The 14,619-nt window shown below is 53.0% G+C and overlaps 1 protein-coding gene across 6 annotated transcripts in view; it reads right to left on the bottom strand.

Moving 5' to 3' along the window:
* The window catches only part of TTC7B (tetratricopeptide repeat domain 7B), a 204,841-nt gene that overhangs the window by 46,109 nt on the left and 144,113 nt on the right, over nucleotides 1–14,619 (bottom strand). For all 6 annotated transcript variants that reach the window (XM_080685190.1, XM_080685192.1, XM_080685194.1 and 3 more), the window contains 2 exons: nucleotides 11,049–11,165; nucleotides 2,587–2,684 (listed from right to left, as the gene is read on the bottom strand). In XM_080685190.1, coding sequence (XP_080541316.1) covers nucleotides 2,587–2,684; nucleotides 11,049–11,165 — 215 coding nt within the window. The remainder of the gene's footprint in view (nucleotides 1–2,586; nucleotides 2,685–11,048; nucleotides 11,166–14,619) is intronic.

Here is a 14,619-nt window from a genome sequence, read left to right as displayed (position 1 = left end):
AGGTCTGACTGTGTGTACTTATGTTTCCCCAGGTGCGGATACTGAGGTACAGGACGTGTCAGGTCCCGCCCGGGGCGGTGGAGCGCTAGCTCTCTAAGCCGGCCCGGTGGCTGTGCGCTGGGCACCGGGGAGGAAGCGAGGGCCGTCACCTGCCTGCCTTCCGGCCGGAGAGACCCAGCAGCGGGGAGACCACCACAGCGACAGTTCACTAGTTAAAGGAATGATTTTGCTTTGGCGAGGTGTTGGGTTAGATTAAAGACAAAGCCCCTTACTCTGCATCCTGTTTTGGAGGCCAAGGAAGAAAACACTTTTTTTCACCCTCTCTTTAAGGAACTACCGATTCGTTCCAAAGAAAAGATAGTGATTCGCAGCTTCAAAGTTACGACTGTCACCCCATTGGATTCCTCTCTCGATGGCTGGGACCATTCGATGACCGAGGAGGGGCTGGAGGGCCAGAGGTGATGTTAGCTGGGAAATCATGTTCTTTAACGGGGAGGGCTTTTCAATTTGCCACATCCATTTCATAAAACCCACAGCCAGTCCAAAGCTCCGTGACATGGGTTCCCCTAATGCGACTCCACAGATCTGTGTATGGACAATTTCAGAGGTGGAAACCCATACTCTAAGTAATTAACCACTCCCCAAACCAAGCACCCCGAGCCTGTACTGTATAATGACCGAGGTGTATAGTAATGGTGTTGTGGCAATATTTTTTAAAGGTTCTTATCTTTGCCATCTACACTGACATTTTAACAGGTGGAATATGATGTCTGAGATTTGCTTTAAAATACTCCAAAACCCAAGTGTGGGGTGGGAGAGATGGCTGGAAAAAGAACACCAGTTCTTGAAGGCTGGCAGCAGACACAAGGGGATTCATTATATTATATGGTAGTTTGGTGTATCTGAATATTTTCCACAGAAGATAAAAAATAGGAAGTAAATTTTAGTTCTGGAACAGAAAATAAGGGCTGGAAGTGTGCCCGTGGCTTCACAAGGAGCCGATGTGCAGTGGGCGGCACAGAATCGGCAGGGTCGTGAGGTGGAAGTTCACACGTCCACTGGCCGCATGCCCTTGCCGATGCCAACAGGTACGGCTTTGCGTGTGGCGGGTGCCAGTGCCCTTTAAGTCAGGGGTTCAGAAGAGCAGCGAGGCCCCGGAGGTAAAGGGGTCTGAGTACGACTGTCCTCACCAGCTCCTGGGAAGGGGCACAGGAGGAAGACAGCCTGGTCCTGACAGCCGACCTTCCAATTCTAGAACGAGGGGTTCGAGTCCCCGCTAGCAGGACTGGACTAGTCTGAGTCAGAGTCTCTGCCTGGTTCGTAGTCTCTACCCAGTAAGGCCTGCAGATCAGTCCGGGCCGGGCCATCGCAGGGGGAGGCGGAGTGTGGCTTGTCAGTCTGCGCTGGCGCGTGGCTGTGGGACGTTAAATGTTGAACTGCACTAGTGTGCAATTCAGGCTGCTTCCAAGGCCCGATGCCCTTCTGACCTGGGGCCCTGGGATGGGACTTCCCATGCTGATTTCAACTTGGTGACAGGGAGCCTAGCACAGGGACGCAGCCTCCAGGCCGCTGCGACGCTGGGCTTGGGTGGGTGCCACAGCTGGCTGCCAGAGCCCCTACCCCTCCCATCCTGACGGAGGAGAGCCTGCAGGAGCTGCCTGTGCATGCCTCAGGCCTGCTCCCTTGCTTCCACTGGGGGGCGGGGGGGGGGGGCTTGCTCAGGTGTCCACTTGGCGCCAGTGTGTCTTAGCCGTCGCCGCGCAGGGACGTTGCCGGCCACTTCTAAAACCACTCAGGCCCAGGTTCCTCTCCAAAAGCCAGCCCATGAAGAGCAGGCACACCCAGCCTGGGACTGGCCTCCCGCAGGCCCCGGGGCAGCGGAGCAGCTGCAGAGCCAGGTTCCGAGTGACACACTGGAACTCCTTGAGGCTCAAAGCGGAGGGAACTTCTGTATATGTTGTGGGTCTGTTGAGTCCTCCAAATTGCCACTGAGCAGTCGCAATTACTATTAGAATTGCTTGTTGGGAGTGTTGGAATGACAGGGGACTATTTACTCCTCTGTACCTAGGGGGATGGGGAAAGGCCAACGAGAGGGAGGCGCAGACATCTCTCAGCGGTGGCGAGGGCTGCAGGCCGCCACATGGGACAGTGGAATCAGAGCTCAGAGTCCCCTGCCTTCTTACAGGCTCTGTGCTGGATGTATGTGTGTTCACATGTGCAACGGATTAGGAATCAAAACCGGGGTTCCAGCAAAGTCTGCAATCTAAAGCAAGAGGGAGAAACGGGAAAGCAGAGGGGAAGCTGGTGGAGACGGGAACAGTCTAATTTTGGTTTTGAATTTTAGGCTCTAAGAGCGAGGGGGAGAAATAGGAAGACCTCAGCGATGTGCTGGCCATGTAACATGACTTCCCCACTGTGCACACACTTGGAAAGGACACGGGGAAAATGCACCTCAGCTGAGAGTTTAACCGACTTGCATGAGTTGTGTTCCCAACCCCAGTGGCCGCTCTCATCCCCGTCACTCGGGGCCCAGGCCTCACCCTTGGAGTTGACACCATTCCGTCCCCACCGGCTCTTTGTTCTCACCTGTCTCCGGGTCGCTGAAGTCTGGCAAGGTGATTGTATTGAGCTGCCGCCTGTCTGCAATGGTTCTATCTAAGAGGCTGCTCCCACGTCCCGAGTCGCTGCAAAACAACAGTGAGGAATGTCAGTCATTTTAGGGGTGGGCGGGAGGAAACAGAGTCCACCAATACGGACTCCTGCAAAGCAGCTTTTGATGTTGGGTGCATTTCTGATGTTGTTCGGCACCTTTTCATCTATTACAGAGCACCTGCTTCCTGGCTGGGGCTGGGATTGCTTTCAGCAGTCAACATCGCAATGGCTTAAACCACACCCACAGACCTTGCTGATTTCAGCCTCTTTGTCATCTACACTAATAAAAGAGAAACATGCAAATTGACCATACCTCTGCTATGCCCACAAGCCACGCCCACAAGCCAATCAGGAGCGAGTATGCAAATTAACCCAACCAAGATGGCTGCAGCCATGGAGTGAGGAGGCTTGGGTTTCCCCGGCAATGAAGGAAGCCAAGCTTCCCGCACACCCTGGCTGGCCCTGGCCTTCACTCAAGGCTACAAAGTTTCAATTATATAAGATAAATAAATCCTAACAAAAAATGGTGGCAGCCATGGAGCTGGAGAGAGCAGGAGGCTTAGATTTCCCCGGCAATGGAGGAAGCCAAGCTTCCTGGCTGGCCCAGGCCTCCGCTCAAGGCTACAAAGTTTCAATTATAGAAGATAAATAAATCCCAACAAAAATGGCTGCGGCCATGGAGCGAGCAGGAGGCTTGGGTTTCCCTGGTGATGGAGGAAGCCAAGCTTCCCGCCACCGCCAACCCCGCCCGGCCTGCCCTGGCCTCTACTCAAGGCTACAAAGTTTGAATTATAGAAGATAAATAAATCCCAGATACCAGGGCCTCCACTTGGGTCGCTGGGGGCATGGCCGGCCTGCAAACCACTACAGGCCCCTCGCCCAGGCCACCCCATGCCAAGGGAATCCCCACCCTGATCCAGGACACCCTTCAGGGCAAACCAGCTGGCCCCCACCAGGCCTCTATACTATCTAATAAAAGAGTAATATGCAAATTGACCATCATTCCAACACACAAGATGGCTGCCCCTATCTGGTCAAAGATGGCTGCCCCATGTGGACACAAGATGGCCAGCAGGGAGAGCAGTTGGGAGGGACCAGGTCTGCAAGGGAGGGCAGTTGTGGGTGATCAGGCCAGCAGGGGAGGGCAGTTGGGAGGGACCAGGCCTGCAGGGGAGGGCAGTTGGGGGCGATCAAGCCTGCAGGGGAGGGCAGTTAGGGGTGACCAGGCTAGCAGAGGAGGGAAGTTGGGGGCGACTGGGCCTGCAGGGAAGGGCAGTTGGGGGGGGACCCAGCCTGCAGGGGAGAGCAGTTGGGAGGAACCAGGCCTGCAGGGGAGGGCAGTTAGGGGTGACCAGGTCTGCAGGGGAGGGCAGTTAGAGGTGACCAGGCCTGCAGGGGAGGGCAGTTAGGGGCAATCAGGCTGGCAGGGGAGCAGTTAGGCATCAATCAGGCTGGCAGAGGAGTGGTTAGGGGGTGATCAGGCTGGCAGGCAGAAGCGGTTAGGGGCAATCAGGAAGGCAGGCAGGCAAGCAGTTGGGAGCCAGCAGCCCTGGATTGTGAGAGGGATGTCCGACTGCCCGTTTAAACGGGCAGTCGGACATCCCTCGAGGGGTCCCAGATTGGAGAGGGTGCAGGCTGGGCTGAGGGACAACCCCCGCCCCCCGTGCAAGAATTTTGTGCACTGGGCCTCTAGTTATAAAACATAAAAACGAGAGCTACAAGCCCAGGGCCCCATCCACCTTACTGGGGAAACTGGCTGGCATTCCGAGTCCATAGATCATCATGCCCGTAATGCCCTCCTCATGTGTCCACTCGGTGCCAGTGCGTCTTAGCCCTCGCTGCGCAGGGACATTGCTGGGCACTTCTAAAACCACTCATGCCCAGGGCACACTCCAGAACACAAAATCAGAATTTCTGGGGCAGTCAACACTTTTCAAAGCTCCCCAGAAGGTTCTAACGTGCAGCTGGATTTAAGGACCCCTGGCCCCTATTCTTCAAAGAGCAATCATAGCCATGGCCTCGTTTGTGTCCCAGAACAAGCCTTTAAGATAAATTGGGTGCTCGATACCCATTTGGCACATGAAGAAGAGGAGGCGTGAGGTCACACAGTGAGCGGGTCCTGGGTAGGGCTGGAGCCGCAGCCCCGCCCAGTGTTCCTGAGCCGGAGAAGTGGCTGTGGGTGGGGGTGGGGGTGGGGGGGGGTGAGGGGGCAGCACAGCAGTGTCATTGGCCGCTTCCTGCACAAATCCCCTCTCCAGCTTTCTCCTACATGGGACCCCCTCAGGCGTAACTGGAAGGACACAGAGCTAAGGGACCTCCGCTCTACAGACTTCTGTTTTTGTTGTTGTTCTTTTAAATTCTGAGAAGCCTGTAAGCAAAAACAACAGTCTTCTTCTTTTTTCCTCTCATGATATTCCATCAAAGAACCTCCAAAAACAAGCTGATTTGCCTCTTGAATTGTGAGTCTTTAATACGTTCCTTTGTCCATTTGTTATCAATCTGGGGGCTTAGTCTAAGGGTGGTATTTTTTGTTAAGAAGTTCAAATTCCACAACAAAGGAACACAATTTCCTTCCTCACTGCAGCTGTTGCAAAAAGTGGCACAAACAAGATTTGGTCTGAAACTTAATATGGTTTGCAGGCTGCAGTTTCCACGCTCAGGGATGGAGCTAGAGAAATCCACAGGAAACAGGAGGAAACCTGCTTCATTCAGGACAGAGGACCGGGCAGCCGGACGTTCTACATCACTGGGTACGTGTTTTCCGGAAACTGTCCTTTTAGTTATTTCCACCACCAAGAAACAATAAATGTCTCTGAGCAGCAGATAACATCAAAGTACATGCAAATTTTCATTGAACAAATTACTGACTAAATATTTCTAGCACGGTCTATGTATTTTTAATGTAAACATTGCTAAAAACATTACAAAAATATGAATATTGCAATGGCTCCCCACTTAGGAATTTTTCAGAAGATGTTATCTCAAAATGGAGTGCGTTTTCCATCATCTTGGGGATCCCAGGACACGCCCTGAGCTGTTGGCATTGAAAAGGAGGATATGCCTGGGTTTCCATGGCCCAAATCCGAGAAAGTGGATCAGAAATGTCCCTTTCAGCCACAATCCTGGAGGCTTTCCATCTCGGAGCACAGGGCTGGCTGCCACGTGTGATGGTGGGTCCTGGGACTCAGCAGGGATCTATCCCTACATCTGTCCTAACAAGTAGGTCACGCTGGGCAAGGCCACCTCCTGTGCCCCAGAGACTTCCCTATCAGATGGAGGAGTCAGAAGAGGTAGAGCTTCTAGGCACATCCAGGTGTCATTAGATACACCTACAAACACGCATCTGAGGGTCGTGTGGTTGGCTGATTTCTGGAGAATTCCCAGCCGTCTGGTGCAATGGGTGGGCAGGGAAACCGGGTGAAGGACCTCCTCCAACTTCAAATTGTAGAAACGCCAACTGAGGCCAAAATCTTAACCTGTGAACTTCACCCACCAACAATGACACAGCGTTTATTTCTCCTCCACCAGCAGAGAAACTATATTTGGCTACGTTCCCTAGTTCCTTTTGAAAACAGAATATATGCATAACTATTTAACATGGAGATGCTTGGTTTCCACTCTGAATGTTGTGAGGGACGAGAATGTGGAAGAAGGGGCAAAGGGGGCCCTGCCCGCCCCGAGTCTCCTTCACTCCCTCACTCTGGCCGGTGTCTCTCCCGGAAGTCTGGAAGCTGCTTCCTCTCTCTCCCGGGTCACCTCTGCTTGGACCCCTCCCGCGGACCTCCCAGCCCCCCAGGTATCTCACATCTTCTCTGTGGGGCCCTAGGTTGCCAGGCGCTCCCACAAAGGGGAGGAAACCATTCCTGGTCAGTGGTTCGAGAGGGCTCAGGGAGAGAAAACTGGAAGGAACCCCAAATCCACAGACATCTGCCGATGTAATGTGCACAGCGATGATTTCCGTCCCCCACCAGGACTGAAATTCAGAGTGAGCTGTAGTGACGGTTAAAGCTACAGTGGCGACTGGAAGCTTCTCTTGGACATCCTCTCTCTCTCATCACCACACGGAGGGGAAACAAGAGACAAGCCGGTGGTGATCTAGGGACGGAACCTGGACTTCCTGTTGCAGCTTTGCCTCCTCCCCGCTCCTGGGGTGCCTGGCACACAATGAGCTGATGTGAGAGGGGGCCTTGGACAGGACACCTGAAGGCCTGGCCTCCTGCAGGATGCTGAAGGCTGGATTACAAGAATCAAGGCAAGTTCCCAATATCCCGAACGTCAGTTTTCTCATCAGTGAAATGGGTATGACATGCCATGACATTTCCCCACTTTATAGGGCTCCTTTCAAGATGAAATGGGGCACGCTTTGTAAAGGAAAAGTTCCACCAACATGGCTGTGAATAACATGAAATGGGGCCTCCTGTTCCAACTGAGGTTAGAGCAAAGCAATCGTCTTAAAAAAAAGAAACCCCAAACTTTAAATGCTCCTCATTAATAAGTGATTGAAGTAAGAATCAGGGAGAAAAAGTTTTCTTCCCATCACACGACTGCCTGCTGGAGATGGTCCCCGTGGCAGTGACAAGCAGGGGGAAGGAGCGGTTAACAATAAGAAACAGAAATCACAGAAGTTGGCTCCGGCTGGTGTGGCTCAGTTGGTTGAGCATCATCCCATAGACCCGTGGTCGGCAAACTGCGGCTCGTGAGCCGCATGCGGCTCTTTGGCCCCTTGAGTGTGGCTCTTCCACAAATTACCACGGCCTGGGCGAGTCTATTTTGAAGAAGTGGCGTTAGAAGAAGTTTAAGTTTAAAAAATTTGGCTCTCAAAAGAAATTTCAATCGTTGTCCTGTTGATATTTGGCTCTGTTGACTAACGAGTTTGCCGACCACTGTCCTAGACCAAAAGGACACCGGCTCAATTCCCGGTCGGGCACAGGCCAGGTTGCAGGTTCTCTCCCACTCCCTTCCTCGCTCTCTAAAAAACCAGTAGAAACATATTTTAGCAAGGAAGCTGGTTGTCCACGCAGAGAGGCAGAACGCGTGGTGGAGGGAGCTTTAGTGTTAGACCTGAGTTTCACTCAGCTCTACTGCTTGCTTCACTGGGAGGACTCGGGCAAGTTATGTAAGCTCGCTTAGCTCCAATTTTATCTTCCACGAATGCAAACAACAGTGGCTATCCTGCCAGGCTGACAGCACAGGGGCTGGAGACCACAGGGGAGCCGCCTGCCCAGCGGAAGGCTGTCCTGGGCGGTCCAGGAGGCTGCTGGGCCTCGGGTGGGGCTCTGGTCGGTCAGAGGTCACGCTGTCTTGGGTGGCCAGGTGAAAATACACAAGCGGAGGGGGCCTTAGAGATGACTAAGAGAGTGAAGACCAAACAGGAGACGGATTTCGACCCGAAACGCAAGCGGAACTGCAGACCTAGGGAAGCAAGTCCGGGCTTCTGCCACGACAGACACCTTGCCAAAGGGACACTCGCGAGAGCACACCCACCACTCTGCTCACAGCAAGAGACAGCCCTCGGCGGCAGGTGGGGCGCTCTTTGCAAGCTGTCTCCGGTGCGGTTCAGTGACCAGCTCAGAGAGATCTTCCTTCAACAAAAGAGGGCCGCGAAGAGAACACGAAGCTGAGTCTGCTCTCATCTGGCCCTCTACTGCCCGTGTCGTCCTCTGTGCTCTGCAGCCTGTGCCCGCCTCAGGATGGAGCTGGGAGGGGCAGGTTGACCAGAGTCCCCCCTCCACCACCTTACTCCTCCCCCCGCCCCCCCCCCCCCCATCAGGCTCCAAACCAAGGGGGCCCTGAGCCGGGAAGTCAGTGTGGACCTTCTCCAGGTAGAAACCAACGGCCTCCCGCCCAGATGCCTGCTGCCCAGTTTTTGTTGTTGCTGCTGTTTTTTAAGCAGGGGTACTTCTCACGCACTTGCTCATGCGATTCCACCCTTTCCTAAAACCCCGTGTGACCCCATCGTAGATTCAAGGCTGCTGCACGCAGCGCTGCCCTGATCTGGAGAACTGCGATGCGTGCCGTCCCTGTCAGGACACAGCTCTCCCCTCTCGATGCTCTATTCTCTTGCCAAGGTCACGTCTCCCCACCATTCGGGGAGGATGTCTAAATTTGCACAATGGTAAGGGCTACAGGAGAAACATTTATTTATATCCCAGAGAAAATAAATACAGTTTTTTTTAAAAGAGGAAGCTCCTTAATAAGGGGCTGCCTGATTACCACCCCCTCCCTCCGGCTTTGGGAGTAGCTGAAGGGAGGAATAGCTGGAGGGAGGAGTAGCTGAAGGGTGCAGTTCTGTGATGGGTCCCCCTCTACCCACACCTACCCCCATCCCGGCTGCGCCTGAAGCCGGGGTTCCTCCAGCTCCAGCCCTCAAAGACCCTTTAGGAAACAGAGGAAGTAGGGACACAGCCCAGGCATTTGGTTAAGTATTTTTAAAAAGCTTTCCCATTCTGCTATTTTTTTTTTCCTCTTCACATTCAATATTCTTGGTTGCTAAGTGGGAGGAAATGTGGGGAGGTGGGAGAAGTGTGGAGAAACGAGGGAAAACTGGCAATGCGCACGCTGATGGATTTATTTTCTCATTTCTAAAGGGGGCACAGGCAGAGGACCGTGCTCGGGCACGGAAGGAAGGATCTCCTGCTAGCTGGGCTGGTGGCGGAGTCTCCCCCAAACCTGCTGCTTCTGACAGGCCAGGAGGGAGGGGCTTTAGGGGGCATAAATATGAGCATTTTTTATTTCTGCTTAAAGACTGAGAGAAAGAGAATTTTTAAAAAATTAAAATGATCTTTATTTTCAGAACATACCCTCAAAAGGAAAGACACTCCTCTCACCAAGAGGAGGATTTATGGTTACGAAGGGAACTCTCGTCTAAGTCCTGTCCCGCAGCTCTGCCAGGGACTGCGTGGCCCATCCTGCTGCTCTCCCAGGGGCCTGCCGTCGTGTCTGTTAGTGTCAGTTCCCAAGGACCCATGCCATTAGCAGGGCCCTGATCATGACATTTTTTTTAACTGCAGAAACTTTTGTAAAACAGAATCTCACCTGGAGCCCCACCTACACTCTGCTGCTCCCCGCTGCCCACCCCACCTTTCCTCTCCCCAGGCCAGCAGCTGGGGACCACAGCCACCTGCCACGGGCCATGGCCACTGCCACGTGCTGGCCTCCTGGGGGGCCAGACTGAGCAAGCCATGTCCTTAGTACACATTTACCATCTGAGTCGCACATTTTTAGGCTCCCGAGTTTAAGAGCATAATGTGAGCTGGCCATTTATCTAGCTACGAGCTTGAAAAACAATGAATGTAGGAGCAGTTGTTTGTATTCACTGGAATCATTACATCCCTGTTTGTTACGTTACTTGCTTGATAGGCAGGGTGCACTCCGTAACCTAAACATGCAGCGGAAAAAACTGCCCAGGCTTGGAAATGGCCACAGCAGGTTATGGGGTGTCTTTCAGCACATGCGGGGGGTGGACAGTGCATGCCCCCAGATGGTCTGCCTCTGTGGGGTGGGGCCCTAGGACTGACTCCACTGACCACGCCTGGTCCAGATACAATCGATTTCCACCTTGCACAAAAGATAATCCCAAACAACGTATTTCAATGTCCTACAGGACAGTGTTTTTGCATTTATTTGCAAATTTGTTTCAGCAAATCTCTTTTTAAAGTCTTCTTTGAACAAGCCTTACCATTTTACTGACTCCCTCTTTAGCTAATGAGGAAAATAAAATCTTTGACACATGCTTAATTTCTATCTGAGTCATGATGTTAACTTTTTTTTTTCATTTTTTTTTATATTTTATTAATTTTTTACAGAGAGGAAGAGAGAGGAGAGGGATAGAGAGAGCCAGAAACAGCGATGAGAGAGAAACATCGATCAGCTGCCTCCTGCACACCTCCTACTGGGGATGTGCCCGCAACCAAGGTACATGCCCTTGACCGGAATCGAACCTGGGACCTTTCAGTCCGCAGGCCGACGCTCTATCCACTGAGCCAAACCGGTTTCGGCATGATGTTAACTTTTTGAAAAAGCACTTTACCATGCCCACAGCAAGTTCGACTCTCCTTAGTAGGAGGTGGCCTGTTGTCTCTGCAGGTCTTTTAACTATTCCTGTAAGAATCCGATCTGGAATATATAACCGACTAGCCTCCCCATAAATCATCAGATAGTCATCAGTTGTGAGCTGAGCTGCGTGGCCACCGGGGCAGCAAAAGCAAAAGAAACCCATGACCCAGGCTTCATCGGCCACCGGGAGAAAATCCCCCTGAAGGGAGAGTGTGGAAGGCCCCCCTCTGTCACCTGCTGTGTCGGGGACCTGGGGGGAACTGCTCAAGGCCAGTCGGAGGGCGCTGAGAGGCAGGGGCCCATGCGAACCCCATACAAAACAGGCCCCTCTGGCCTCTTACCTGGGGTTGGTTAGGTTGTAGCAGGATTTCCATATCTGTAGCATGTGCTTGCAAGTGAGCAGCGCCTCATCCGGGCCCCGGCACAGTGACTCCAGCTTCACTTTGGAGAACAGCAGTCTGTGGTGGGGAGACAAGGGAGAAGAGGACACTGCTTACACCCGAGGGAGTGGCCTGGTTCGGACTCAGGAACTACTGCACTCACGCCAGAATGGGGCGTCCAAGGGCCTCCCCACAACAAGGGCTCCAGAACTCCCGGCTCAGCATGGGGCTTTTTCTGAGCCTCACCACTCAGGCCAATGCAGGCAATGACCGTGTGTGGTCGGGTGAAATTCATCGGAGTGGCTAATTTTATTCAGGACACAGGGATTTCATTAAGAGTATGCTTTTTCAGAACAAAACCGATTTACCTGCAAAACTACAAAAATTCATTGAAAGCTAATCTTGATTTATCTACAAAATTACACAGAAGATGAGACTCAGTTGATGTAAATATCTGCAATTAACCTTCCACAGTGATCTTCATCATGTGAAGGTGGACCGATCCATCTCATGAGCTTCGAAAAGCCGGAGCTGAAGCGCCGCGAGTAAGGGCAACCCCACCCTCCCCTCTGTCTTCCCCAGCCTGCTATTTAGCAGCTAGGACTTCACCAACTCCCTCCATAACCGCTGTCTCTCCCCTATTTTTGTTATCACCAATGGCTTCACCTCCATCAGAGCTTCTGAGCGCTGAGATTAGACCCTTCTCTCTTTCTCAGACCCTCAGAGTTCTCTCACCCAGAAATTACTTAGGTCTCTCTGTACACATCAGCTCTCTTGGTCCTGCGCTCATCACGATCAAGGACCTGCGAAAGCTCCAGCATGACCCCAGGCACCTCTTCATGATCTTCTTACCCCTTGACCTGCACAGCTCTAAGAAACTGTATTATAAAGACCTCCCACCCTGGTTTCGCTCAGTGGTTACAGGGGTGGGGAATGTCTGGCCTCAGTCCATACAAGGCCCTCAAAATCGTTTGGTCTGGCCCTGCCAAGGCATTAGGGGTGAGTTAATGAAATGTTTGACCAAATATAGCAGGCTAATTTTTAAGCTGATAGTTGTGTATGACCCATGAATGATGTTATAAATATCCAAATGGCCCTCGGCAGAGAAAAGGTTTCCCACCCCTGGGTTAGAGTATTGGCCCTCAGACCAAAGGGTCACAGGTTTGATTCCCAGTCAAGGGCATGTAACTTGGTTGCAGGCTTGATCCCTGGCCTGGGTTGGGGCACGTGTGAAAGGCAACCAGTGTGTCTCTCTCTCATATTGATGTTTCTCTCTCTCTCACCCTCCTCCCTCCCTTCTACTCTCTCTAAAAATCATTGGAAAAATATCCTCGGATGAGGATTTTAAAAAATCTCCAAAAATAATTCTCATTCCCAGCTCAAGAAACTACAGTGATTCCTTACTGTCTGTAATAATAAGTCAAATCCCTCACTGAGCCCTTTAAGGCACTCTGTCCGCTGGCCTATGGCACATCCCGGTCTGAGCATCCTTCCAATGGACCCTTTACTCCTGCCAATAGAGTTCACTGGCCCAAGGCTATGGTTCTGTCATAATTCTATGAGTATATATGCCATGTTCTCAATCTTAATCTCTACTCATCCACATATCTCCTCATTCTTCCTAAATTCACCTAAAACCTCACCTCAACAAATAAGTCTTCAACTAATACCACTTTTACACTCTCACAGTCCCTACTCAGTATGCTGGTGCTTGCTGTTGTTGTTGTTGTTGTTGAGGAGGAGGAGGGGGAGGAGGAGGAGGAGGAGGAGGGAGGGGGAGGAGGAGGAGGAGGAGGAGGGAGGGGGAGGAGGAGGAGGAGGAGGAGGGAGGGAGGAGCTCCTCTCCTTGAAAGGCCTGTGCGCCTGGTCCTGCATTTGGCCCTTTAAGAACAATGTCAATGCCATCTTTGTAAAACCCCTTCTCAGTGGCCGGTGCTTCTCTCCCTTTGGTAACAGAACCCCAACCCCTGTCTCGGGCCTCACCTCCATGGCGCCTAGAGCTGTGCTTGGAGGTCAGTGGGCCTGAAATCAGCATTTGCTCACCGACTACTTTCTCTATAAACCAGGATATAGAGAAATATGTTTCTAGTGATTTAAGTTAGACATAAAGGAGAATTCCTCAACCACCCACAGCGTGATGGCCTCCGTTTGAAGGCCCTTTGGAGGAGGAAAGTCTCTTTTTCCTCTGTGGTCCCGAGACGGAACGAGGGTGTCCTAACTGTCACTGCCCAAGCTCAGGAGTGAGCTGGCACCAACCACTCCCTCTGAATGCCCAGGGGGACATGGGGGCTCCTGGGGAGTCAGGGGGCCAGATGCCTCAAGCCTGGGTTTGCAGGAGCCGGATGACGGAACGGTAGCCAGGTAACGCGAGGGATGCGGTCTCTCATCTCCAAGCAGGTGGGCATAAAGAGTGAGCCCAGCCAGGAGACCAGGACTCGGTTCCTGCTAAAAACCTTCTCAGGAAGCGGAAATTCCCTGAGGCCTTTCCAGGCCCACCTGCAAGGAGTGACAGCCACTCGGGGGGTGCGGAGGAGTTTTTAAGGGGCCAGATGCTGACGCCTGCTGATGTCTTCAGTGAGCCCGGGAGGTGGTGGAACGTTTCCACCAGAACCTCCCACCAAAGTGGGTCAACTGGGAGAGGTGTTACCACAGAAGGAGAGGTGCCAAAGGCCACCTGTCAGCTTCTGGTGGAGACCTACCGGAGGCCGAGACCTGCCTGGACGCGGGCTGGTTGCCGAGCAACTCCGGCACAGAAACCTGCCCAGGATGGGGCTATGTTCTCTGGGAGCCAACCAAGTTCCTCGGGCTCAGCCGGGCTTGGAGAGTGCCTGCCCCAGGGAGGGCCTCCAGCTGGTGGGGATGGTGTCCCTGCACAGGCAGTGCTGTGGCTCCGAGAACAGTGCCTACGGGCCCTTTAACGGTGCCCAAACGCCGGAGCCCATTGCCAGGCCTCAGCTTGGGGTACAGTTCCGAGCTAGGTTCTTGGCTGGAAAAAGAACTTCTAATTAACATGAAATCACAGCTTGCACGCACTTGACTGAGGATGTGGAGTTGAAGAGGTGTGGGCTGGATTTAAGGGAACCAGACAGGAAGAACAATAGGCGCACTGCCGAGCCCCGCTGACGGAGAGTGAGGCAGAGGAGCACAGGAGAGAGAGACTGGCAGAGACGGGAGCCCAAAAGCACGGGTGGGGAGAAGCGGAGGCTCAGCCGCCGTTGGCTGTTCCCAAGACAATGGGCAGGACGCCCCGAGGAGCCTCCCCCTGTGACACGCCCTTGAACGCACAAGTGAAGGTGGGAGACAGAGGCACTGCCTCAGAGACTGCTCCTCATCACCATGTCCCCAACCCCGAGCTCGCTCACAGGCAAAGACAACACCAACAACAGGACGAGGAGCCCATCACCATATCCGCCGAGCCTGCACCCACACGATAGGGCTGCTGGGGGCCTCTGACCGTGTCACCTGAGCACGCCGCCGCCGCCTAGCATTAATTTGTCCAAAGGTATTACACTCAATCTACCGAGGAAACCAC

This window comes from Plecotus auritus (genome assembly GCF_963455305.1).
Source record: "Plecotus auritus genome assembly, chromosome: 1".
In the NCBI taxonomy this organism is placed as follows: Eukaryota; Metazoa; Chordata; class Mammalia; order Chiroptera; family Vespertilionidae; genus Plecotus; species Plecotus auritus.
The sequence above is the reverse complement of the archived record's forward strand: the minus strand, read 5'-3'. Positions and strand labels throughout refer to the sequence as shown.